This window comes from Anarhichas minor, unplaced genomic scaffold (assembly GCF_050575085.1).
Source record: "Anarhichas minor isolate MPS153535 unplaced genomic scaffold, ASM5057508v1 ptg000007l, whole genome shotgun sequence".
Taxonomy (NCBI): Eukaryota; Metazoa; Chordata; class Actinopteri; order Perciformes; family Anarhichadidae; genus Anarhichas; species Anarhichas minor.
Window position 1 is genome coordinate 9,867,882 of NW_027466453.1, and position 27,864 is coordinate 9,895,745.

The window sequence follows — 27,864 nt, forward strand, 5'->3', positions numbered from 1 at the left end:
TGCTTTTGATATTACTACTATAATATTTTCGTTGATTTCGCAATAATAAACCTGTGAAAAATCATAGGACAAAGGCCAAATTAAAGTTGACATTCATTGTAAAAAACAATGTCATGAAGGGAAACGTGTGTTGCATTTGAGTGGTTATCAGTAATAGAACTCAAGAGTGTTTCCTTCCTTCCTATTTGGTAAGCTGCAGACTAACGGGATAGTTACATACCGCAGTGGCAATGGCGATATACAGTACAATATGACTTATGTGTATTAACGTGTACGTTAATGGTCGGAACATTATATTTTGTATAGATTTTAGGCCTTGCTGCCTTCTAACAACTGTTTTTGTGATTGCTTTGTCATGTGTGTGACTGAGGCTGATTGGCTCCTACATTTCCACTGTTGCAGCTTCTATTCAAATGTGCATTGTGCAAAAGGAAAAAACTATAGCCAACTGAGATATTCATAAAGTCTATAGAGGCTGATAAACATAAGTAGGCTTATGTTTCCTGATGGCTGTTTTAAGAAAATCGATTGATTCCGTCTTCAATATAGTGTAAAATCACACCCTCCGCTACTATTTAGTTTACTCTGCCAAATGTTTTATTTTGAAAGCACTAACCGGATATGTCGGTGCGTCATTTCGTTGGCTTGACTCTGGTGTAAAAGCCTGGTGCGCCAGTGTGTAACGCTATAGGCTGGAAGGAGGCAGCTGTTGCCATTATTTTACCAGCCAGCTCAGACACATCAGCGGCTTCACCCTCCTTTAAAAAAAAAAAGAAGAAAAAAAAGAAGATGAGTCTGTCGACACCTTCATAAACACTCGAAACTGAAAATAGATTTTAAAAAGTTAAATCAATGGTACAGAAAAGTAGTATGTCCAGGACGCCTTCGACCTCAACCCAGGAGATCCAAATGGACATGTTCGACCATCATCCACAAACACAGGTAAGAGGCAAGGAGCAGAAACGGAAGAAAAGCAGAGAAATCATCACGGTCCAATGAAAAGACTGCGCGTGAACTATCGGGCATTCATAGTGGATGCGATGACGGTGGAGCTGTTTCACTCCTGGAGGATTAACAGGTTGTTCAGCAATTAAGTCGCCTCATTTGCCTTCGTGGGTCTGAACGCTGCACTGATTCAAGCCTGGATTGTATCTGATTTCTTCCTCCTCTTAAAGAGGAATCAAAAATGGATGATAGGCTGTAGTTTTCATGTTCTTTAGATTTTATAATTCCGCCCTCAGCCTGATGTAGTGTTGGTATTAATAAGTCTCCATATGTGTAACCGTATGCGAGGATATGATGTAACGCTTGTATTTTTTTTTTTTTTTTTGCTATCCCTCATTGGGTCCTTACGAAAACCACGCCTTTGTTTAATTAATCATTAATTAACCAAGTAGATGATACACTAAATGTTGACGTTTCTAGCTGGAGGAGAGATGATTTTATTTAAATTTGCACGAATCACAAAAGAATATGAGGCAAAGTTTTCAAACCTTACATGAAAGTAATTCATTTGTTTTTGGTTTTTGAGTCTTGCATCTGACATCACATCTGTTCTTCAATCTGGAGGAACTATATTCTTTAACGCCCTAATCCACCCTCAAAAATTAAATTTGGTGAAGTGATTTATCCCCCCCCCCCCCCCCTCCTTTATATACAATTTGATCCATAAACTTTCGTTGGTGACACTATTTTTCCAGTTACAAATAGGCTGTGGCTGTTAGGAAGTGGCATGATGTTGTGGGCATGTTTAGTCATAACACTTTAAATGGATGAAAAAAGAACAACACACCCACACTGAGCTCAGTCATTGTCTCTCTGGAGAAGGAAAAAAAAGAGAAAGAAAAGAAACACCCTGTCATAGACAACCAACGCTTCAAACAATGCCAAATCCTGCTCTCTCCTTTTTACTCCCACTCCTCCCAAGCTCCTCTCTCTTCCCAGCTCTCCAGATTCCCTCTGCATCCACTTTGAATGTCCCACCATCTCCATCCTGCTCTCACCATCTCACCTCCTCCTATCTGTTTTTAGAAATCATATTTTTATCTGCTGCGAGGCTGTGGTGAGAAACAGATGGACCCCCCTCTTTGTGCCAGGCAGCGGGGAACGGTGTGTGTGTGACACCTCTGATCAATTCGATATAAAGTTCATGCAGACCTGCAGCAGGTCATGCTGGTATATGTATTTATAACTCTGCCGTGGAGAGACGAGCAGGGAACCGCATTTCTAATATCCTGAAGAAGACTGAAGAACTGATCCAAATTCCGCCCGAGGGTCGCTCAGATTAGAGATGGTGCCTGTTGACCGCCGTCAGATTGCAGATCAGTGTTGATCTCCCTCAGCAGAATGTATGGAGCGCTCTGGGTGAACGAGTGTGATGTGGTTTACATTTTACAGTCGTTGTATCGTGCACCCCATCACGCTCCCTGCTTTCTAGTTTAGAGCCCCCTGCTCACACACACACACACACACACACACACACACACACACACACAACATTCTTTTTAATTATACACTTAATCAGGGAGGATCTTTACCAACAGGAAGCCTTCCCTCCCTACTTCCTCTGGCATTTCTCTGCCCTTTGCTGACAGGAACTCGCCCCATCATGGCTCCGATGGTAGAGACCGCTAAAAACTCGTGCACACACACACACACACACTTGATGTTTAATGTAATTGTGAACTTGTGAACAGCAGAGTATACGTTTGCCCCCGCCACTATCACCTGAACATCCTATAAAAAAAAATGTTTGTCTCTCATCATTTATGATACCATTTTATTTGCCGGTCTAACTGCTGAGATACCTGGTGGCACAGCAACAGCTCAAGCAGGGCAAACATCTACAGTCTGATCATGTCATCCAAGTCACATATTAGCAAATGAAAAGCAAGGTGAACAGACAATTGATTACTTAAACTGTCTATTGTCGACATTCAGGCTTCGCAGAGTTACTTACTGGTTCAACTTGGAGCTAAATTCCTTAATTTTCGTCTTTGTTTAGCTCTTATGAATGTGGTTCAGACTATATAACTGAACTGAGAATTTGTTTTGATAGATGGATAGGGGACATTGCTAAAATCTGTTTTAAATCATCCTAAAACATACGGTAAGAGACATTTCACATCACGGCAGAGTAAAGTGCTTAAGTGCCTGTGTATTTACTGCACAGGATTTATTGGAGATAAGCATCTTGATGGAGGCTTGAACTAACGATAGCTTCAAGCGGCTGCTTTTACACTTTGGCACACGGAGTCTTCTTCCTGATTGCAGAGGAAAATAGAGGATGTTGAGAGTCTGCGATGATTGTTGTTGCTTGTTTCATGGCTGCCTGCTTGTTCAGGCTCATAGTCTTTCCTGTTACCTTCCCAGCTGTTTGGTGCAGCCTGCCTGTTTACAACCCGTTTGATTGCGTGGTCATGTTGCTCCCTCAGATCTTAGCAATTAGGATGGTGAGTAAGACATGTACACCAGAGATTTGTATGGATATCCTATCTGTATGAGGTGAAACACATGTTAATGCAAGTGCAGAATGGATGGCAATCAGAATGTGATTGGATTGGCCCGTCGACATCTGGAGGAGGTCTGGTTCACATGTGGTCCGATCTTAGCCGGGTGTCAATGTGATCTTTACATATTGGCTACATTCTTAAAATGTATATATTTACTATTGTTCAAGTCTGTCTTAAAACATTAGTCTAGGTGTCCATGAAAACATTGAAACAGATTTTTACTTTAATTATTCCTCGTGTTCATACTGGCCATTTGAACTTTTGGTGTGTTTTTTAAGACTTAAGCTGACTCTGTCTTTTGTCCTTGTTCTCTGCCCAGTACTGGTACAGTGTATACAGATATGTGACTATTGTTTTATCGGTGATAGGCAGATCTGGTACCGGATACTATTATTTTAACAAATACCAATTCAGTACATTTATATCTATTTATTTAGTTGTTACATTGTGTTACAAAGTTAAAGCAATGTTTAAGTTTAAACCTGGCGCTGCCTTAGACATGAAACTTCCACACAGTGAGGCATAGAGCTTTGTAATGAAACATTGTAGCGGATCGGTACTTGGTACCGGTCGATACCCAAAGCCCAGGTAACGGTATCGTAACAGAAAAAAGTCGGATTGGTGCATCCCTAGTTATGTATTCCAGGTGTAAAAGCAAAAGCCTGTGATCAGTTGTCATTACGTTGAAAGTATACCCTGATGTGTGTAAACCATAGAAAGGTTTTTATTTTGAAAAGACTGTACGCATGAAACGAGTTGAATTTAACACGTGTTGCTCGACATTTGTTGGAGAACGCATGAATAATGCGGAATAACTTTTCGTACAAACCGTTGTGCAAAGTTACGTTGCAGTGTAGGGGAAACATGTGCCAGCAGTGATGTCATCTATTTAGTATCAGTTGCACCGAACCCCCAAGCACAGTTGCCCAGTAACATCTTTTCACATGCGTCATCGCCTCGAGTTCAACATTAAAAGCCAGTAACTACACTTGCAGAAGTTTGCGACACAGTAGTTGTTGGGTATTTCACAGCTGGTTTGCTGTGGACGTTCCTGCTGTGTTCATCAGCAGCAGTAAATCAAGCATGGCGTCACAGGGCTAAATATTTTATTTTTTGCGCTACAGGAGGTTTAAAATATATTCATACAAACTCCTGAGCTCAAAACTGATTTTTCTTTTTATCTGTTACCACTGGAAACCTCTCGGCCAGCAGTGTTTTTGTTAAATCTGTGATAGGTAACGTTTGTTTAAAGGCAGGCAGGGCGGCCTCAGTCATCTCAGGGCCTCGCTCCGTCCTGTCGTACATGATGTGAAAGAGATGACGAAATACTTAGTCGAGGAGGGATCACTGTTGGCGGGATGTTAACCCGTCACTGGATCTTTCCTGTTGATCCAAGAACAACACGGACACGTGGACAGGGTTTGAAGCAGCTGCTCGGTAATATTCAATGTTTACAAAGGTGGACAGGATGTGTGTGCAGGTTAGAGTATTGGGGGTTGGTTGGTTTACCAAAAGCAAGTGTGTGTGTGTGTGTGAACAGTTGTGGACAAACCGATCCCAGCTAACATTGTGCGAAGTACACCCTTGGACAGGTCGCCAGATTGTCACAGGGCCCAGACTATTGCAGGGCCACGTTCTATATGTTAATGTTGGATTTTTATTTCTAAGCTTTATCTCAGCAGTTTCTCTTCTTTTTTGAATGCTGAAAGAACAACGCAGTCAGCATCCTGATGAGCCTCCTACAAATGTGATTAGTCGGCATTGTGTATAACCATGGCAATGTATAACCAGGGCGGTCTCATAATGCGATGTGTGGCCTCTGCCCAACCCAGATAGGCCATTTGCTCGGGGTCTGCCAATCAGATTACAAAGGTCCCAGTTTGCATCAGAACACGATGACGACCAGTGACGAAGGCTGCTCATGGACACATTTTACTCTGGCCGACTTCCTCCTCAGTCTGGGACTCGTGCTGCTGGATCTCTGGTTCCATCTGACTGCCTGATCATATTCAGAAGCTTTTGCAAATGCTACGCCGAATGTTAACTGCTGTCATGCTCTTCCCCCGAGGTTTAAGTTATTATGGAGCAACTCAATTAAACTTTTTGTGTTTTTTTCTCTTTCTTTCCAACTTCTCCTCTCCCTTGCCCTCCAACCTCTTCATTTGCAGGGAAAGTACGGCAAGAGGAAGAGCCGATTCAAGCGCTCAGATGGAAGCACCTCCTCTGACACCACCTCCAACAGCTTTGTCCGACAGGTAACATTTCACACTTAATCCTTCCTCCAGACCACTAATCCAGGTGCTCGACTGAGGCGCGGCTTCATTTTATTTAATGAAGAGTCATACGAAAGTTTAATGGAGTCAAAGTGAGGTCTTTCAATGCTGGGGATTAAGCGGCTCCAAATAGATATAGTAGTTTAATCATTATTTATGACTTTTAATTCCTCTCTCAAATCCAACTTTTACATTAGTTGAAACGATTAGATAATTGATCGATTAGTAGATCAAACATAAAAGTAATCACATTGATAATTGATTCATTTATCTCGCAAAAATTCCATGAGCCAGTCACAATATGAGGCTTATGTTCTGAGTGTAATGCAGTCAGAAGCTCACAGGAGGCTTAACAAATAAGTATAATGTTAACTTTCTGCACCTTTTTAAAAAGAGTAAAACTTCTTTTCTTGAAAGGCGTATCTTTCTCTCTCTTCACCTGTGTGTTTGTCACAGGCAGCCCACATATTGTACTGTATCTCACACACTTAGATGGCTTCAATAGCATCCCTGGTAACAACAGTAAAACCCCTGTGACTACAGCTACACGGCTTGCTTTATTGTCACAGAGTTGGAGCTGAGAGACGCGCAGCAGAGATTCCTCCAGAGACTGATGGTAATTATTAGTCCCCAGGTCTAACACTCAGCCCCACACTACTACCCCCTGACCCTGCCTCCCCCCTGGTCTGTCGGTGTAGATGCATCCCATTGGCTCTGTCAGAAAGAGCTACAAAGTCGTAGTAGTCAGTTGTCCAGTGTAATGTTTTGGCTAAGAATGGGTCAAGAAGCCTCTCTTGGTCAGACAGGAACACTTCCTCTTCTCTGGGAGTTTCAGGGGTTAAAGCATCGGGTTAAAGCATCGCACGCCCGCGACCCCGCGCCGCAGTCCGGTGTGGACATGACATTTCTCAAAGCCACGCTGTGTGGCAGGTAAATGAGTCCCTCTGTCTGAACTCTTCATTTGGGAGAGGAAATGATTTGCCCCTTTGCTGAATGACATTTACCTTTTCAGTATGGGTTTGCTTTAGACAAAAAAAAGAAAAGAAAATCCGCTCGCTGTTGGTGAACAAGGAGTTGAACTCTCCTGTGGTTTCTAAAGGTCAGCTGCATCCTCGCCTACACGCATCACCCTTCCCACTGCCTTGTCCTTCATTAACTCTGCGAGTCTCTTTTGCTGAAGGACCACGTGAACTGGGGGCCTGCAGGTTAGGCGGGATTCATAATCACTCGCACTGTATAAGGAACTCATTACCTGCGTCCTCAGATAAATGTCCTCTCCTGTCTCGTGCTGTTGCGCAGCATTTCCCTCGTCGAGGTGCAGCAGTGGAAGGAGCTGGCATTTTAAACAGTTGAAATGCTGCACATGAACCAAAAATTGATTTAGAAGTGTTACGTGAACGCAATTTCTCAAACCATGTTAAGATTTAAAAAAAACTGGCTTCAATCAGACAAAAAGAAGCACACAGGCGCTCTATAGGTTTTGGTCATACAGCCTTTTTTAGTCTCCCCCTTGAACAACGCAAAGCAGAGCCCTGTATAGGCTTTACAGTCTCACACACACCTACGCAAGAGCAGGCTCATTCACCACACACACACACACACACACACACACAGAAATACACGAGAGCCACAATCAGCCAACGGTAGAGCTGGCTGGTACACTCGGCCTGGTTTCCATGGCAACCGGGCCACTGAATCTCCCTCTGTGTGCAGGCACAGTGGGATGGAGAGACGAAGGAGAGGATGTTTAGATGGGGTTTTGTGTTAGTGTGGGTGTGTGTGTGTGTGGGTGCAGCCTACATGTTTGTGCAGTGCTGGTTTGTGTGTTGAGTTCAACAAAAACACGTCTTCCGTCAGAGACTGTCTGCTACATGCTGCGTACAATAGGTACCGTGTATAAATACCATGTATGCTGCTGTTGAGTATGTGGGGGAAAAAAGATTTTTACTGCAAATTTTAAATATTTGCCATCTTATAAATTGCATTTATACAGCACCTTTCTTCCACTCAAAGCGCTTCACACATGTCAACATTCACCCATTCGTACAGTAAACAATAATGGTAGAGGCTGCCATACAAGGTGCAGACTGTTCGTCGGGATCTAATCCAATCATTCACACACACTCGCACAACGATGTCGCAGCTTTCAGCAGCAATTGGGGGGTTCAGTATCTTGCCCGAAGATGCTTCCACGTGCAGAGAAGCTGGGGATGGAACCGCCGATCTTCCGATTAGAAGCTGTAAGACTCTACCTCCTGAGTCACAGCTGCTCTTTGTGCTTTATCATACTAGAACACACACACATGCACCTTATAGGTTTTTGTACTGAGAACATGCACTCGTGTGATATGGTGTAAGAGTTTTCATAAGACAAATGAGCAGAAAATGTACGACGTACAAAACAACTTATTCTTGGTGCTCGTTTCTGAAAATGGTATACGGGCTCAAGTTTGGTGTGATTGGGTAGTTGGCACAAGCTGTATTACAATAATTGATATACAGACAAACCATTAAATAACATAGAATAAGAGCTACCTCAGTGTTGATCAAGGGACGTGATTTATCTAGTATGCTAATAGTCTTGGCCACTTTGTGGTTATGGCCCTGATATGAGGTTTCCAAGATAAGGATACATCAAGCAGAATACCAAGACATCGTGTAGTACGCAAATTACTCATGGGGATGAGTAATTTGCGTACTACACGAAAAAACGTGTTTTACTCTCTCGATTGCCAGGTGATATGGTGGTTCACTTTTAGTGGTTCTTTATTTTTATTTTGTACCGGTTTTCACTGCTGAATCAGTTTGACACCCTGGATATATCCTTCAAATGCATATTATAGACCCTTATGTCTGGTTCTCCCTGGTTTTGGGAGTGCAGTAAGTGACCGTGTGGGCTCAATGGTAGCTCTGACAGCTTGATGGAGGAGCAGCAGGGGGCGGGGCTTAGTGAAGGGTCTGTTGGCTCCATTATACCATACCAACTGCTGTCTATCTGGTGAGTCTGAGCAGTGCATTGTTTCTTATTCAGAGATGTGAAAGCTTCTGAAGAAGAATATGATGGTTAACTGTGTCAAATGCCTCAGATATGTCTGCAAAAATACCTTTAGTGTTTTTTCTTTCTATCTCTGGCTTTGTATATTTCATGAATTGAATGTGTGGTGGAATCTTGGAGGCTCTACTCTAAAATGTGGACGATTGAGCCTCTAAATTGGCATGCAGCAAACAACAGCTCATATTAAATCTGTTAATCAATTAAAACCCGTTTGTACAATTATTGTCCCAGAGATTAAGGAGCCAGCCATAATCTGCAATGCCCCTTATGCCCCTTTTCCCCTAAATTTGCAACATTCAATCTGCTATCTGCAACAGGAGATCATTTGCTCTTGCGTTACTTTGAACACGTTTGCCATACTTGCAACCCATGCATTATGTGCAAGAGTCCCTGGAAATGTAACCGCAATTTGCTGACGCCGTTTTCGGTCTCCATGTAAGCAGCTTTCACATATTACACATATTCAAAAAGAAACGGTGATAAAGACGCATTTTAAACACCCCCCCCCCCCCCCCATTGCTCCGTAGACCAGATTGTGTCTTGATTTAGCTGGCATATGTGAAAGGTTTCGAGGGTCTAGATGCTGCAAAGAGACAAGCTGTCCTCCTGTCTCTTCTGACATATGAACCCAGCAGAGGCCCCAGTTGCTGCTGTGTTTGAACGCACAAGGACTTTATAACTGGTGGGTCTGCTGGCAGCTCTCCATTTATTCACCTTCCCCAGCTGGTTGTGTTGTCATCATACAAAAGAGGAGGAGGAGGTCAGGTGTGTGGCTTTGGAGAATTGTGTCAGAGTTCGCCCTCTAGTGGACACACCACCCCTCCAAACACACATATTTGCCTGTAGACCTCCCTCCTTTTACCTTTTTTATTTGTGCCAAGTCCACACAGTAGGCTCATTTTCAGAGTATACACTTTTTGCAGTCAGTGCACAAGAAATAAATGATACGCAACACCTAATTGGTACATATGTACACCTAATAATCCCTTTTAGGGCTGAATTCAAAATAAATCTGATTAATTACGTTTTTTATTTGAATGATCCAATATGGATTCTTATAATCCTGAGATCGATCTTTGCATTTGTGTAAAAATGTCTACATCTACGCTAGATGTTGTGTGTTGACAGGGGTTGTGGGTCAGTTAGGGCTGCGTGATGTGTAAAATGTCTACTTTGTGGAAATCAAGTTATTCAAAAAGGTGGGAAGCTAACGCTAGTAGCGATCACAACACGAATGATGCAAATTAATTAGTAAACAGACTTTCAGGTTCTGCCCTCTTGTGCTGACACGTGGGCATACAAAATATAGATATGGCATGTTTTAGATGTCTTACATTTGCTAAAGAAAATGAGTCCTTGGTCCGTAGTTTTATAACCAGGAATTGTTTACAATTAAGCCGATGATGTGCACTTAACGCTTGTTTGAATTCAAGGGACAGGGGGTCTCCTATGTTGTACTGATTGTAAAGCCTCTTATAAATACAACTGACCCGACACGTTGAAATTCTGAGAAGCCGTTTATGCAACATTGGTATCTGATGTAACCGAATCATCAAGAAGCGAATCAAATTGGGTGATCAGGGCCAACATCTAACCCTAATCCCTCCTCTGATACCCTTTTTACGGGAGAGAGACAGAGAGAGGGGCTGGGAAGAATGATGTCGGTTCAGAGGCTGGGAGGAATGAAGCAGAGAGAGAGAGAGAAGGGAGGGGGGGGTTTCCCTGGGCACTGCCCCAGCCCTCTCCCACGTCAGTCAGGCCATTGAATGGCTGACGGCTGCATACCAAGCCTCCTTCTGGGTCTCGGTGCGTTCATGTCCCTGTTCCTGCCCGGCCGGGGCTAAATATATTTCCCCAGTTTGCAAATGTAGCACAAGTCCTGCAACCCGACCCCCAGTCAGCTTCAGCTCCCTTCCTCTACACAAGGTTCACGTTCCTATGGGTTGTGAAGGTGGGGGTGTGTGTGTGTGTGTGTGTGTGTGTGTGTGTGTGTGTGTGTGTGAAGGGGTTGGAGGTTAAGAGAGCGCTCTCCTACTCTCACACATACGGCACTCTTTTCTGGCTCTCTCTCCTATCTCACACACACACACACACACACACACACACTGACAAACACACGCATGTACTCTTCTACACTTGTCAAGCTAACAGACAGATACTCAGACTAGTAACTGCTAGCTCTCTCACACACACACACACACACACACATAACTCTGTCTGTGGACTCCGGCGTTGCCCCCTTGGTTTGCCTTGGTGTGGCGAGCGTGGCAAACGAGGTATGGAGAGGACTGAGAGGATTCAAAGGCCCGTCATGGTAAGAAGGATCTGGATAAGCTTTTTCGCTGCGTCTGACTGAACTGGAGGCGGTTTGTGTGTGAGTTTCTCTGTGAGCTTGTGGATCTGGATCGAGGTTTGAAAGTTCAGCAGACACTTTTGCTCTGAGATACGACGGGAGAATACAACTTGCCGCCCCGTGTCCTGACAGCGCTTCACCTCCTGGTCTGCGTCTTTCTTTGCTCTCTCCTCAGTGTGATTTCCATTTTGGGCCGGCCCACAGCTGCTGGAAAGGCGCTGTGTTTTTAATTAGACTTCCAGTCCCACCGGTTGCCTCTGCTGCTATGTGCACTGCCTGCCCGGCCGTCCCAGCACTGTGGCCATTTCAGGGGGGCTTCTTTCACCGCTGTCCCCCTGTCCCAAAGGGGCCTCGGCTGGATCTTCATTGAGCTTCTTAGTGAACGTGGCTGTGTTTGCCTTACAATGATACATTTTTTTGTTGTTGGCTTCCCATTATTTTTTTGCAATTATTGCATTTAGGGCGAATCCAATTTCATTTTCATTGGAATTGTATTGTGATGATTGTTTATCACGCGCTGTTGTGAAATGAAACAAAATTATTGTTATTTAATTTAATACGTAACAGTTGAACGCAGTTTGCTCCATTGATTATCATTTCATGTTATGGCTGCAACTTTTAACTTAATAATGGTTTCATTATCAATAAATCTGTCAAATATGGAACCACAGCTTTTTGGCAATTGTGCTTAAAAGGTAAAATATATGATTTACAGCTGATTGACTAATTATTTTAGCTCTGCTTCATATAAGATGTTGCGTGGTGAGGTGTGGTTTTGAACCTTACTACTTATGAAATAATCCATAAGGAGCAACTTGCTATTGGTCTCTCTTTTGCTTGTTTGTGAAAATGGGGATTTCCGGTGAATTCAGCCCCTAAGTCGTCTTTTTAGTCATCTCCACACTGTCCAGCTGGTTGCCATGACTCTGCTGTGACGGATAAAAGGAGGATGACCATTTACAGCCACCGGCCTTTAGCGTCTGACTGGACGTCTGTCCTTTGTGATTCCTCAGTTTGTAGCCTCCGTCTGCCGGTTTTGCGAGACGTATTTCCCCTTTTCGTCCCCATTTATTCTAATTTTCTTTTCCTGCTCTTGTCTTTGCTGAAATAATCTCACATTTTTTAGCCCTCAATTGTTTGAGATGAGATGTTGTGTTCTTCTTCTCTGAAATATTCGACATTGGGCATGAGGAGACTCGGCGATAAAGCAAATAAAGACAATTATATTTAATTGTCTTTATTTGTGTCACATTATCTGAGCTGATGAGTATGAATGTGTTTTTTATCTTGTTAATGAGGGGTTCGCAGTGTGCGTTAGCTCTCAGGTGGTTATCACTTCTCTGTTGTTTATCAGCAGCATATTAAAATCTTTGACCTCTGACTTGTTATCTGTGATAAGAACAGGAAGACACGGAGGTGATCATTTCCTCCTGTTTTATAACGATCTTAAAGAGAGGGAAACGTGTCATGCTGCTTCAGTATTTCCATGATCATTTCTATGCCGCTGTATGTAACGTTTTACTTAATCCAACTCCCTTTTTTTTTTAAATTTCCCCTTTTTCTTGAAACCATTTACATTGGTGCCATTGCATCAGAAGAAACAATGTTAACTAATTTCCCTTCTGCAGGGTGACTCTTTTCTTAACACCCATTATTCAAAGCACTTCTCTCTTGCTGGCCCGCCCTCGCTCCTTATTCCATTACTCCCCCTCTCCGCTCTGTTGCTCTCTTTTTTCCTCCGTCCATTTATCTAATATCAAATGCTAAGGAGGTGCAAATTCATCACAGTGGCAGCCACCGTGCAGAAAATGGAGAGGAAGCACAGTCGGTTAATTTTCGGGATGATTACTGAGCTTCACCTCCTGCACCTGTCTTGTGTTTTACCCTTTCTTGTCCTTCTGTGCTCTGTGACAATGCAGCATAGTTTGGATTTTATCAACTATATAGAAACGTTTCAGTTTGGTAGTCTTGTTAAACATGGATATTTCCCTTTGGGAAAACAACTCCCCAAAGGCCGTATACTGTTTTGTTTGATGTAGTTACTGCTGTGTTATCCTCCAGGCTGTGAGCTCACAGCTGTAACTCGCACTACGTGAGAAAATCATTGATCACCTGTTGAAAAGCTTTTATCCCCGACGTCGATTTCCCTTCATGTTATTTTATTCACTATTTTATTCCTATATCTTCTTTCTATCTCCTTCCAGACGCAGCTCTCACGGGCTGCCTGGATTAAGCTGCAGAGATGGTTACGATGACACTGCTATGGGGTCTCTAGTCTGGCACTGCCAATAGGAAGGAAGCTCCGCCATCAGGTGGCCTGTAGCTATTTTGAACAGGAGCTGTATGTGAAGTGAAGCAAGCAGCTAAATTAGAGACACAACCCAATGACATGAGAGGAGAATAAGAAGAGAGGGAAGGAAGGAGGGTGCCAGAAAGAAAAGGTGGAGGAAATGTGTTCAGTGGCTCGCTCAGTCTATCAACATGTTCCGAAAGGGTTTCAGGAGAGGAAGGGTGCAGAGAGGTTATTGATCAGTTGCTATTTTAACTCCCCTTGTTCACATGCACCTTTTTTTTAAAAATATGAAATATTGACGATTGTGTCTGTGCGCATGAATCCATCAATCCTTCTTCGGTCTCTTCCTTCCCTGACTGTTTTTTTCCTCTGGTTATGTGTGACGTGAATCAACTGGATGAGACAGACTTACACACACACACACCAAGAGTAATCCCTCCCACTCTCTCTTTCTACATTTTGCTGCATCACCGACCTGTTGTAGTGAGCCAGTTGGTCTCGGGTTGTTCCAGACGTCATTCCGGCTTTTTTATTTTTATTTTTTTTTTACTCTAAAAACATTCCCGTGGGTTCCCCATCAGGGTTTGTTAACCTTCACTTAGTCAGTGCTCCGTGTTGGGATGCACTTGTATGATTTAGAAGATGACTCACAGCTGGTAAGTGGGGGCGGCTGTTATTGTCCTCATTAGATGCTGCATGCCACTCACCGGATTATTCCTCCTACCTGAGTGGGATGCGGGGCGCACCGCCGCGAGTGTTTGAGTAAATGAAACAGGAAGTGGGGATGGTTAGAGGATGCCCGAGGACGCGAGGAGTAGCAGCTAGCCATCGCCTTGGCAACAGGGAGTGTCCACATTTGGTGTGCTGTTGCTAAGTCACGCGGCGCCTCGGTACGACAGGTGGCTGAGCTAGAATCAACATTTGTGTTTCGTTGGAAATCATACAGAGACGCGTGGATGGTAATCAGAGGTGTAGAGGAGCATTAATCACACATAAAGGCTCACAGACTGCGCCACGAAGATGCTTCACTCCTCAACACGTGACCGGATATATTTAGGTTATATGGATATATCTGGATACATGTTTAGACCTTTAGGTCCACTTGGTGTTTCTCATAAGGAATGCCGACAAGGAAAAGAACATCCTTTTTTGCTTTCGCCAAAATCAAACCAAGGATGTTGTCGTTATGCGGCATGCGCCTTAACCACAAGGCCACCGGGACATCTCACATTTCTTTTGATCTTTAAAATAAGAAACATTTGCTTGCAAAACGATTCAAATGACAGCAAGTTGGCCACGAGTTCAGAGTAGGGCCGGGTATCAGAATCTCAGCACTTAAGAGTACTGCACTGATTTAGCATTGCATCAAATGTTTGGTATGATTCTCAGGAATGTTTACCTATCCTTTCACCAGCGGCCATTTTTGTTTTTCTAGTTTAAGGTTTTATTTAAGATTTTTCTTTACTACTGATGCAATGAGCGGTCATACTTTGTGTTTATATTAATTTATATTCCAAACTAAGCTATCAAAAGTTACTGATATCGAAACGGAGATGTGTGTCGTTTGTCGTCACTGTTGTGTCTCACCGAGTGCACTCGTTGTGTTGTCTGACTATGCATGTGAAGGGGAATTGTTCATCATCATTACATATGGTGTATGTCATCTTTGTGCATTCTCACCTCTATTTTAAAAGCCCACACCTAGTGACTCACTTCTTCTGCCTGGCACATTCAGCTGTCCGCATTCTTGTCAGCACCTCCTACAAAGCGCCAGGCAGCCTGTCAGCGGGAAAGTAAAAAAAAATACAGCAAGAAGAGAATAAGTGGGATTGTTACATAAGTCGAACACTCAAACACTTTATATGTTCAGGCTGCCTCCCTCACTGTACTGTTCTGCTGAACGGTACAGTATGCCGACGCCGCAGGCTCACTGGAGGCTCGGGTTTTTATTGTGGTATGGGTGTCTGGATGAGGGTCAGCAGCAGAGAGTCAAGTTACCGTGCATGAGTGTTGGATGTGTTGGAAACTGTATCCACTTCATGAGAAATTTATACCCCCCTAATATTATGAACAGTCCTCAGGCCACTTTTTTCTCTCTACTTCTGTCTGTCCCTACTTGACACACCCACACACCAAATCTGTTGTACCTGTTGCAAAAAGACTCGGCACCTCGGCCTCACTGGAGCTGCTGTGGAAATGCCGGCCTCTTATACGCAGTCAGCTTTCATGCAATATGAAGGCCGAGGCCCCTTTTTTGTGTCAATGTAGATTACGCTTCTCAAGGCATGTCTTGACGTTTTGACAACAAATAAATTGCAATGGCAGAGCCACAACTGTTCTTAAGATGAGAAAAGTTCGTTTGAAACAAGCCAAAGAAGCAGGAGAACATCAGGAAACCTAGAGATGAAGACGAGTTGTCGACAGCAGACATTCAAACATATACCCAGACTTCATTGAGGTCATCCTGCGATTTCACTCGGTGTACTCCTGTTTTGCTCCCTCAAGGGTTGAGTCATGGCCATGTTGTCCTTTTCCCCTCCTCACCTTTATGTAAACTCGTAATGCATTTTCAGGGCTCGGCAGACTCCTACACCAGCCGGCCATCGGACTCAGACGTGTCCCTGGAGGAGGACCCTGAGGCTCTGAGAAAAGAGGCCGACAGACAGGCCCTCGCCACGCTCGAGAAAGCAAAGGTCAGAGTTCAACTGCTTTATCTTCGCTATGTCCTCCGTCTTGCACAGTGTTCGTTTAATAGTCATCTATAATGCATAATCTCATCATCATCAGTGTCAAGGGGACACTGTACTCGGAGTTGGGTGTTTTTAAAAAAAATATTAATATCTGTCTTTCCCATCACTGCTCCAGACCAAACCGGTGGCATTTGCTGTGCGGACAAATGTTGGTTACAACCCCGGTCCCAGTGATGACGTTCCTGTGCAGGGCATGGCCATATCCTTCGAAGCCAAAGACTTCTTGCACATTAAAGAGGTATGAATTTCCAGAGCAGTTTTTGTGGTCTAGAGTACACATTTGTACGAATTCAGCCTAAACTCTAAAGGTTAATCATTTGATGGTCTTGGGGGGAGAAGACCAAAAGTGGCAGTGATGGTGGGTGGGAAGCCACTGAGGGATCATGTTTTATGCATTGTCTCCTTCTGTCAAAACCCTATTCAGGCTTTAGCAACAAAGCTTCTAAAAGTGTAAATATGGTATGGAAATAGTGTTTGTAACTATGTCTAAAACCTTAATGCCATCAAATGCAATTCAATTTGCACTGGAAAATATTTCTAATTGTATACGTTTGGATGCTTTTATTCAACACATAGTGTTAAATGTTGACGTGTGTGAGCAGTAGAATGCCGGTATATCATTGGTTACGGATGCCTGTCTGTATGCAGAAATACAACAATGACTGGTGGATCGGACGTCTGGTGAAGGAGGGCTGTGAGGTGGGCTTCATCCCCAGCCCGGTCAAACTGGAGAACACCCGTCTGCTGCAGGAGCAGAAGATGAGACAAAACCGACTCAGCTCCAGGTAACCACGAAAAAAACCCTCAGCAGCTACAGTATCGGCATCACAAATGACAACTCAGCTTTTTCAAACAGGGATTTGATATACAATTTGAAGTGCAAGCGCTCTGTTAGGGTTAGAACAAAGGATGAAGGAGCCTGCAGGCCGCAGGTACTCTTCTGCTGCGAGCTTCTTACTGCGCACGCGCATCAGAAGAATGAGCTGGACCCGGTCCAAAATTAAAACAATATTTAATGTACTACACAAAGTTCACTTACAAACTGAATTAACTATCAATAGTAATGTTCTCGAGAGCAGAGACCACATACACGCATCTCCTCACAGTCCGGCGCGGCCAGTTAGCTGAAAATGAGAGCTGCAGTGATCTGAGGTAAACTCCCTAAAACATTGTCTTTTGTATCCCCTGAGAGTCGGAAAGTGTCCGATACTGTCATAAAACGTGTGAATGACCCTCCGTGGCGATTAGTGATTGGCTTCATTTGAATTCTGCCCCCTCCCATTATCGATCCCTTAGCAAAACATCTTGGCTCCTCGCAAAACATCTTGAACTCCTCCTCTCTGTCCTGCTGGTCAGCTTGGCATTTGACCGTCCCACTGGCCCCATCCTCCATCGATGAGGTCGCCTCCATTTGCTGCTGCATGTCTGACACCTCACTCAGAATCCCTATCTGACCCTCAAGACTATTCTTAGTGTTTTAATACCTACAGTGACTATACTTCTATGATTTAATACATTCAATGAGTTAATATACTGTAACATATAATATCCTCTATAAGTAAGAATATTGTAAACCTATAATACATTCCATATGGAAACATATTGTGACTAACATATTTATTATTGTGACACTTCTACTCACCACTAGGGGTGTTATTAAATCCTACTAATAATGCGTTTAATACTGAAATTCTCCACAGCTCCTAATACTGCTTTTTTTCACTTTTTGTATTTATTAGTTTTTCCTCTACGAAAAGCTCACAACGGCACCTTGTCTTCTGAAAACTATGATGATCAGTGTCCTCTTGCAGGAGGAAACCTAACAATTGCTTACTTGTATCATAAAATATAAGTAAAATCAGTTTAAAATTGTATTTTTCTTATAAAAATATGAAGATGATGAGTACTATGCACTCAGTATTGTGAAGCTACCGTTTTCGTCTTTCTTTCACCACGCAATCCGTTTTTTCCCATTTCAGTAAATCTGGAGGAAGCTCCAGTTTGGACGTTGCCACTGGAACCCGCCGGCCCACCCCACCTGGCACAGGTGAGGTCAAGGGGATCTCCCTGTCAGCTGGCAAAAAACGTGACTGTTTTTGCGTGTTTTTTGTGGGTGTTGGTGCAATCCTGACGGAGCGTGAAAGAGATGAGACAGGCGGCCTGATATTTAGATGAAGATTTTAATTGGCTAGTTAGTCAGGCATGATGATGAATCACGCCGCGCCTCTGTGGGTTGCTGCATGAAGTGAGTGAGGTCTTAGGTCTGTCATTTGCACACAGGACGGGACTGAAATAGAGCTGAGAATGTCTGGCTTGTGTGTGTGAGTGTGTGTGTGCATCGCCTATTTGCCGAGACGGCCACAGAGCTGCTTCTCGATATCCAGAGAGACAGCAGGAGAGATGGAAGTGCAAACATGGGGAAAATACGTTTTTTGTTAATCAAATAGAGCCACTGAACTCTACTTGTATAATAGAAACCACATCTGTCTAATACACCCCTCCAGTAAGGGGCTAATCTGACTTGAAGTGTCATTTTAAAACATATATTTATGTTATTCCTATGGTCTAAGGCAGTCCACAAATATTGGTAAACATGAGTTAAAAAAGATGTTATAGATGACGCTGAATGGTGTGTATATCGGCACATTTTCAGTTCCACAACTGAGAACTCTACAATAGAATTAAGCTCATTTGGGTAAAACAAAGAAGAAAATGTACATTCTTAGGGTCCACAAAGTCAGTCTCCCATTCATTGTCTATGGAGCAGCTCATGTTCATAAATGTTGATTGCACTTACCTCGGCCATGGAAATAACATACTGGAATTCTTAATTTAGGTGGTGTTCCCCTTTAAAGCAAAAGTTTGACATATTGAGAAACACCCTTATTTCTCTCCTGGGAAAAGAGTTAGATGATCGATGTCTTAATAGTTTAGCTCGGACAGGGGGAAACTCCTGGTTCTGTTCAAAGGGAACAAAATCCACCCATCGGCACCTCTGAAGCTCACTGATTAAAACACCATATATTGCTTGTTTAATCTGTGGAAAAACCAAAGTGTATGTATGTATGAGATCAATAAATTAGCTTTGGGGGTGCCAGTAGGCAGATTTTGTTCCTGTTTGACACTGTTTTCAGTCTTTGTGCTAAGCTAAGACAACCAGCTGTAGCCTCATATATATCAGACCGAGTGGTATCAATCTTGTCATCTCTCAACTCCAGGTAAGAAAGGGAAAAGCCATTTACCCCCGCAGGCCTCGTCTGCCCCCCCCCCCCCCTCCATACCAACCACATGTGCATCACCAACGATAATCCCAACAAGCACTTCATTCGAAACCCCAGCTTTCCTCTCAGCTTGATTCCTTCTTTTCTATCGACTACTTTCCTCCAGTTTCCTCTGCAGCCCCTCCTTTACACATCTACACTTCAAGTTTTGTCGCTTTCTCGTCACACTGAACCCACTCTCTGTTCATGTTGTTATACCCCACATCTGTGCCGTCCTCCATGATAATCTGGTGTGTTCTTTTTATTTATTTTTTTATCTTGTCAATGTTGTTTCCAGTTTAAATCCTACAATGCCACCTTCTTTTGATCTCAGTAAATGTCGTCTTTTGCAATGTCCTCCATGCCTCTCTCTGGATGCTTCTCACATTCGTACTTCTATTTACTCTTCCCCTTTTGCTTTTGCTCTTCTATTATTTCCTCTTCTCTCATCCTCTTTTACTTTGCCTTGTCTTTCCCTTCCTTTTCTTCTTCCTTGTCTGTTCCTATCTCTGCGCCGCTCGCCCTTACCCCTCATCAGCTCACGTGGACATGTCCAACGTGTCCTTTGACGTTGACCCACTCGACCTGGATGCCGAGGAGCCCCCTGAGTCCCAGGGTGACCCTCGCTCCACCAAGGGCACGTCAGGCAGTGTAACATCCCCTCAGGCCAACGCCCACCGACTGCCCTTCTTTAAGAAGGTAACATTAGGGGCCCACGAACTCGCTTACCTTGCCAGCCTGCCTCCCGCATTTGTCCCTTACTCGTCCAAGATGTGCTGAGGTCTAATCTCCTCTTCCCCGCTCACTAACCGCTCACAACTGAACTGTCCCTGCCGCTACTGTAGTTCCTGAATCTAACACTGTTTGGCCCCTCAGGCTCCGGTAACGACGGTTACTCTGACATTTGTTTGAATGTTTGTTTCTGTGCTTGTCAGCTGGGAGAGGCCTTGAACTAACCGATGCACTCTGAAATGGCGGCTGCAGCATATGAGTTTTGATCTGTTTTTAAAATGAAGTGGTGGCAGTCAGTGTAAACTCTGTTTTAATCGATCAACAGCTCCTCTCCCCACTAACCCTAGCCTGTCAATAACCAAATGTGCTCTTGTGTTTTGTGTTGTTGTTTTTTGTCTCTTCTGGCTTTTGTGTGGAATGATACTGTAGGTGGCCCAGCTAAACAGAAACAGAAGTCGGTGAGTGTGGTTTGTTCTCAAAACTAACCCCTAACATTTCAACTTCTTACTCCTCATCCTCTGTAAGAAACCGGTCCACAGAATATTTTTCGAGCACCGTTTAATGCTTCCTAGGATGCATTAAAGCGTAAAATAGTCACAGGATCATTTATAAATCACGGTGACGCCTCTGTCATTTCCCCAGAGCTTGTATCACAGCTGTCAGTGTGCAGGTGCAGATCCATCCCAGACCCTGTTAGTCAGAGTGTAACAGTAACTCATCCTGACACGCTTTCATTGCCATGACGGCTAATTTGAGTCACGGTAGCCCACAAATCAGCTGTTTTTAGGTTTTTCAGCACAATTTAAATCACACGTTAAGGCTGCAGGATAAATGTGAATAACAATATCTCAACATTAGCATTTGGTAATAATGTGATTCCATCGAGGGAAAATAAACTGGAGTACGGGATATGGTCAAAATTTGCACCGAGAAAATGTTTACAAGATGATCTAGATACTTATTTATAATCGCATATTAAAATGTAAAACTCCATGTTTATCTGACATAATGTCCAAGAAATATATACTGTAAGTTTTTAAGTATCTTAGCTCCTTTTTAGGAAATAAAATATCTTTTGTTTGCTGTAAACATGGCAGCTGTAGTTGTAGTATTTTAGAAGAATCAGATTGTACAGAGGGACAATAAACTGTAATATTGGACTATTATCCAGATCTGTATTCGGCACACCATCCTGCCTGTTACTCACCACACTGAGCTGTGCACTGTGCTCATGTTATTCAAAACCAATGAGCACTTTTATGTTGTGTTCGGTGCTCCAGCTCTGCCCCTTTATAACGCAAGAGCCATTTGGAAACTTTTAAAATCTATATTTTTAGCTTCCGTGAATACAAATGAGGTGAAATGAGCCTCCGTTGCTCTGCTTTATGTAACGTAATGGAGCGGGGCACTCCAGCACTAGCTCCTGCTTGAAGAGCTGCACAGCACACACGGAGGAGGGGACGTGCTTGAAATACGGATCAAAAAAAAAAAAATACATCCAATTTGAATCTTCACAAGGTATAGAGGACATGTGACTGTTTCCCCCTCAATTGAAACACAGGCTGTGTCTAAAGAGTACAACGGCTTATGGAATCCTTACAGATGAATCATTCCTTTCATGATTCATAATGTACAAAAAAAGCCTGAAGTTCAGGCGCAGCAAATATGGGTCGTGTTTGTGTGTGGGCGTTGTATATAAATCTCTGTGATTTTTGACGTATATGACTTTAAAAAAAGCCACAGACTACTTACTGTAAGTCAGTGGTTCCCAAAGTGGGGGTCGCGACCCCTAGGGGGGGCGCGGTGGTACTACAGGGGGGTCGCGGCTTCATCACCAACCCACACACACAGACGCACACATACACCGGTAAAACAATATAAAATAACCGACGTGACATGCACTGTGTTCCAACCACGCCACCAGAGCGGCTCATGTCACAGACCGACTGTGGCAAAACCAGCGAGAGCGAGAGCGAGCGCGCGCGAGCGAGAGAGCGAGCGCGCGCCCGAGCGAGAGAGCGCGAACGAGCGAGGGAGAGAGAGAGTGAGGGAGCGCGAACGAGAGAGAGACACACAGCGACACAGAGCGACACAGAGCGAGAAAGATACGGAGAAAGATACGGAGCGACAGAGAAAGAGAAAGATTGGAGTGGAGAAAGACTACCCACTACTAGGCCAAAGAGCTATGGGCATACTGTTGCCTTTTGCCACATCCTATTTATGTGAAACAGGGTTTTCTGCAGTTGCTGCAATGAAGACCAAATACAGATCAAAGTTGAACATTGAGAATGAACTGAGAGTAGCTATCTCCAACCAGCAACCCCGCTTTGACAAAATCTGTAAAGCAAAGCAAGCCCACACCAGTCACTGATTGATATATATGAATAGGAATATACATAGGAATATGATCACAAAATAATATGGTCCATGTAGACCTGCACACCTTGTTCATAATTGTGTTATTTTATTGTTTGAGAAAACCTGCTGTTCAATGTGAGGAAATACAGTATATGTTGTTTGCACTTTGTTTGAAATTAAGTTAATTGTATTTACAAATTATTTTATATATTTTTTATTTTATATATATTTTATTATTGCTATTTTTTTTCCCAGTTAAACAAACTGAAGAATAAACTGTGAAGTGATATGTACTTATTTTAGAAAGAAATAAAAATATTTTATACAGTTCATGCATTATAATGCAATTCATTAAAAACCAAGAAAAATTTGGGGTCGGGTTGCGGGGGGGGGGGGGTCGTCCAATGTTCCTATATCATCAAAGGGGGTCTTGACAGAAAAAGTTTGGGAACCACTGCTGTAAGTACAGGCTCTTTACATTCTGAAAGATTTCTGAAAATAGGACAAAGACAATAAATAATGGGAACGTGGAGGCAATCGCTCTGTAACTTGAGTGCAGATGCACAACAAAAGAGAAAAGTGTGAAGTATGACGCCTTTTTTTAGAGCAGCAGCTGACACCCTAGCGTCTGGTTTAATTATGGACACTTTAATTATGTGCGACTGCAGACCAAGAAATAGAGTGCCATTCAGTGGGGAATTGATCCCTTTCTCCGAACATTCATAGGACGTCAATAAAACGACTGGACTCCGGCGTCTGAAACTCACCATCCATCAATCTGCCCGCTCACAGGGGGGGGAGAGAGGGGTTTGGGGTTGATTTATGCGTGTCTGTACATCGGTGTGAGCTTCGTGGAACTGTTCTGAGAGTACGGTCAGACACAACATGCCTGCTTCACTCACCCCAATGTTGGTGCTGTCTCTTTCTGGCCCAGATGGAGCATGTTCCCCCCTATGACGTGGTTCCCTCCATGAGACCCATCATCCTAGTCGGGCCGTCACTTAAAGGATATGAGGTAACGAGAAAAACTTGCAACATGTGCTTTTTTTTTACATCTAATTTCACTTCCATAGTTTGTTGTCTTACGCCTGGTGTTTCGTCTTCAGGTGACAGACATGATGCAGAAAGCACTCTTTGACTTTCTGAAACACAAGTTTGAGGGCAGGTAGGATATCCCCTGCTCTTTACAGCCATTATGCACTGAAGGCTGTGCTTTAACTGGTTTCTGTTTTCTAACCCGGTAACGACTGGTGCACTGGATATCCGTTTCAGGATATCCATCACACGGGTGACAGCGGACATCTCCCTGGCCAAACGTTCAGTCCTCAACAACCCCAGCAAACACACCATCATTGAGCGCTCGAGTACCCGCTCCAGCCTGGGTAAGACAACATACAGCCGCCTCAGCTCCGCACAAACCACAACCAAAGAAATCTGCCATTATTCTCCAGTTAAGACAATAATGACTCTTATTTTGTTATTGGACAGACAGCAAAAAAACAATCTAGCAGTAAAGAGCAAGCCGATGGAAAGCATTTTTTTCATCACATCATGTTGCTAAACATCCATTTAAATACGTTTCACTATCTGTGTTTCATATCTTTATTGCTTTGTGTGTTTAGATAGATAGATGGTCTTTACATGGGATTTGTTGACGATAAGGAAAATATAGAATATGATCCGATCTATTCATTAATGTCTTTTTTTAGGGGCAGTTTGGTTTGCAGATTAAAAGTAGACACATTTGCAATTCCACACAAAAACATATTTAGACATAAAAACAAAATGCGAAACAGTAAAAGGGTGTTTTGTGATGCTGCAGGGGTTAAGACCATGAAGAAAAATATCGACAAGCATGTGGATTTCTTTGTAATTTGGGCATACTCAGCTAAAATCCTGGTGATAACACATGATTTAGCTCCATGAATTGAATGTAATGAGGGCTGCCTGGCTTTTTGTGCCTCAACGCCGGCAACAGCTGTGACTGGACGAACTATGTTTTCCGGTTGTCTTGTGATGGTGATATCTCAGGTGGAGGGAATTTCTTCATATTTGACACAAACCTGAACTCAAGGATGAACTGAAACACATTTTGGGCCATAACTCATACATTTAAATGCAAATTTTGTTAATAACAGGACAAAATGATGAAGTGACGGACAGACATGGATGTAAACTGCAAGAGGACTGGTTGGCAGAGGCATAGTTGGATATAGAATTGCACAATATATTTTTGACATACTGTAGTTCCATGTTAGAGAACATGTAGGTAGGTCATACAAAGAAAGTGTGAAGTATTTTTTTTCCCCTTTTTATAGTCTGATCTGGCCTCCTCTCTCTTTCTTCATCCTGTCTTTTCTGCCCTTCAACCACCCATCCTTCCTTCTCTCCCACCTCCTATCTTCTTCTTCTTCTTCTTCTTCCACTCTTTATTGATTCAGACGTACTGGGTATGTATGCTCTCCTTGCAACCAAACAATGAAGCCTCTCTCCTTCTTCACCCTCCCCTTTTCTCCTCACTATATTCATCATCTGCTCATACATCGTTTGTCTGCTCGTCTGCTTGCCTGTCAGTTTCTCTGTTCCTCATGCTTCCGTGTGACAGCTAGTCTCTCACAGAAAGAAAGGACTCTAAACTATGAGCACGAATGAGCAGAGATTTTTTTTTTTATGTGTGCAATCATTCCCAAGGATAGACTTTTACAGAAGCTGGACCTCGCCTCATGCACTCTGTCTAGTCATGGCAAGTTTCTCTCTGCAGCCAAATCCAAATTTGCAAAAAGTCCAAGTCTTTGTTGAGGTTAATGGAAACCTTGCAAGCTATTTCTTTTATATGAGTTAAAGTTCACGTTTCTTATCACTCTGCAGAGCACTCTCCTCATTTTGCCTCCAGCTTTAATTCTCAGCCCTCTGGAGGCTGCTGAAATGTGTGCAGGCCCCGTCTGTCCAAAGATTGCCTTGCCCCCGTTATCTCTCTCTCTGCCGCTGGGTTGTTCAGCGCGCACAGCTCGGAGGCGCTGAGGTTTGACCAGACAGGCGAGGAACAGTCTGGTTTCCGGTCTTAATCTCTCTCCTGACACATCAACTGGCTGATAAATATACGGAGAGACAGTTCAAAATGCTAAATAACAAGCTCCTATAGGCTGTAGTTGAGGAACAATGAAAACAAAACACCCAAGCAATCCACAGATTTGAGTGGTTCACCTGATAATAATAATCACTGCTGTGCCTATTAGCGCTAACAACAACTAATGTTCCACCTAATTTGTTTTAATAGGGGTTTTATTTACATGGTGAGAAATTGTGCTCTTATTATTATTGATTACAAGTGCAACAGGCATCTCATTCTTAAGTGCCGCCCTCCTTTTATAATAAAAAAGCTCAGACGCACATAAGGAAATTGTAAATGTTGGGAGGTGGCAACAGAATGAGGATGCTGCACTGCTCCATTTACCTGTGCATAAATGGAACTTTAACTGTGATCCAATCTAATTCATACGCTTTTGAATACGTTTTTTTTGTTGTTTTTTCTAAAATCTTAATCATGCATGATAAAGTACAAACATGTATGTTATGTACTCATGGCTGATACACAGTGCTGCATCTTCTCAAAGAGAGAGGTAGTTTACGCAATCGTTTTGCTGTCTCGCTGTATTTATGTGCCTTATCTGTGTCCCGGGCCTTCAGCGGAGGTGCAGAGTGAGATTGAGCGTATCTTTGAGCTGGCACGCACTCTCCAGCTGGTCGCTCTGGATGCAGACACCATCAACCACCCTTCTCAGCTGGCTAAGACCTCCCTGGCTCCCATCATTGTCTATATCAAAATAGCCTCACCTAAGGTATGGCAACAGAGGACAGATGATTTATTTATTTTTTAGCAATTAGGCAATGTAGTAATAGTCTGTAATGCCTTCCCTGGATTCAAATTGCCTACCTACCCTTACATGCAACATAGTTTCAGAAGACAAAGTGTTGTTGTCTCCCTGCAGGTCCTCCAGAGGCTGATCAAATCTAGGGGGAAGTCCCAGGCTAAACACTTAAATGTGCAGATGGTGGCAGCAGACAAGTTGGCCCAGTGCCCACCTGTGAGTTCTGCTTTGTGACTTTACCGATAAAAGATCTCAAACTTTGTAGAGTTTCTGAAAAAAAACACATCCATTTTGGTTCTGTAAAACCACCTAATCGTCATTTTTCTAATGTGCAGGAATTGTTTGACATCATCCTGGACGAGAACCAGCTGGAGGACGCCTGCGAACACCTGGCCGACTACCTGGAGGCGTACTGGAAGGCGACACACCCCCCGAGCAGCAACCCTCCCAACCCGCTGCTCAACCGCACCATGGCTACGGCAGCCCTGGCCGCCTCCCCTGAGCCCGTCTCCAACCTGCAGGTACAGGTGCTCACCTCCCTGCGCAGAAATATGGATATGTGGCCTGACATGGAAAGTGCTGTAGCCAATGAGGGGAAAGAGGAAGAACATGCTCTCTGAAGTCCAGCAGAAAGGCGGGCGGGAACTCCGGCAACTCAACCTCGACCCAGCAGCCTGCTCTCTTTACACTGAAGGAAAAGTGCATTGAAACCCTGTTTATGCTGTATATAGAAACACATTCACACAAGCGCACCTGACACATTAATGAGCCAACATTGACACACGTGAACAGCTAGCTTTTAGAGCACCCACAAGAAAGATTAGGTCGTCTGTTTGCTTCGCTGCACTGTTTAAACTGTGAGAGCAGCTCAACTCAAACCACACTGGACTTAAGGAGCAACCCATAAGGCACCTCTGCCGTTGGGGCCCCCTCCATTTCGCTGTAATCAAGAGTAAAATGATATCTGCTGCCCCCCCACCCCCACCGTGCCCTCTTTAGCTCGGTGGCCTCCTTTCTCCTGCACTTTTTTCTTCTTCTTGGGAGGCTGAATCCAGTTTGCTGGCCTCCTCCGTGTTGCCATGGTACTGCCCCTGAAAACAGCAAGTCATGTCCGCCTCTTCAAACACAACTGCTTAGTTTGGTGGAGGCTGTTGCTAACGCTCTGTCTACTTTCAACTTTTTTTATGATAGTTTTAATCAGCTGTGTCTCTGTTCATAAGTTACTAGTGGCTACACATCAGTTATGATGAGTTGCACACCGTCGAAGCTTTTTATGTCACCCGAGCCACAATATTGCACCAAATGGCTGGAAACATGTTTTATATCTCCTTCTACCGTCCTTTTTATTGAGACGATCATTATAGAGGCGACAACTCAAATAGTCAGAGAACAACAAGAATCTAAGAGCC

General features: G+C 43.5%; 1 protein-coding gene across 1 annotated transcript; it reads left to right on the forward strand.

Annotated features, from left to right (window-relative positions):
* Nucleotides 1-615: 615 nt before the first annotated feature.
* cacnb1 (calcium channel, voltage-dependent, beta 1 subunit) lies at nt 616-27,078 on the forward strand. Its single transcript, XM_076085696.1, has 13 exons — nt 616-942; nt 5,681-5,767; nt 16,060-16,179; nt 16,352-16,474; nt 16,885-17,021; nt 18,216-18,283; nt 20,035-20,195; nt 23,521-23,601; nt 23,693-23,751; nt 23,859-23,968; nt 26,274-26,425; nt 26,576-26,671; nt 26,791-27,078. Exons 1-13 carry the CDS (start codon nt 853-855, stop codon nt 27,073-27,075), a joined length of 1,569 nt encoding a protein of 522 aa, XP_075941811.1. The 5' UTR covers nt 616-852; the 3' UTR covers nt 27,076-27,078.
* The last annotated feature ends 786 nt before the right edge of the window (nt 27,079-27,864 follow it).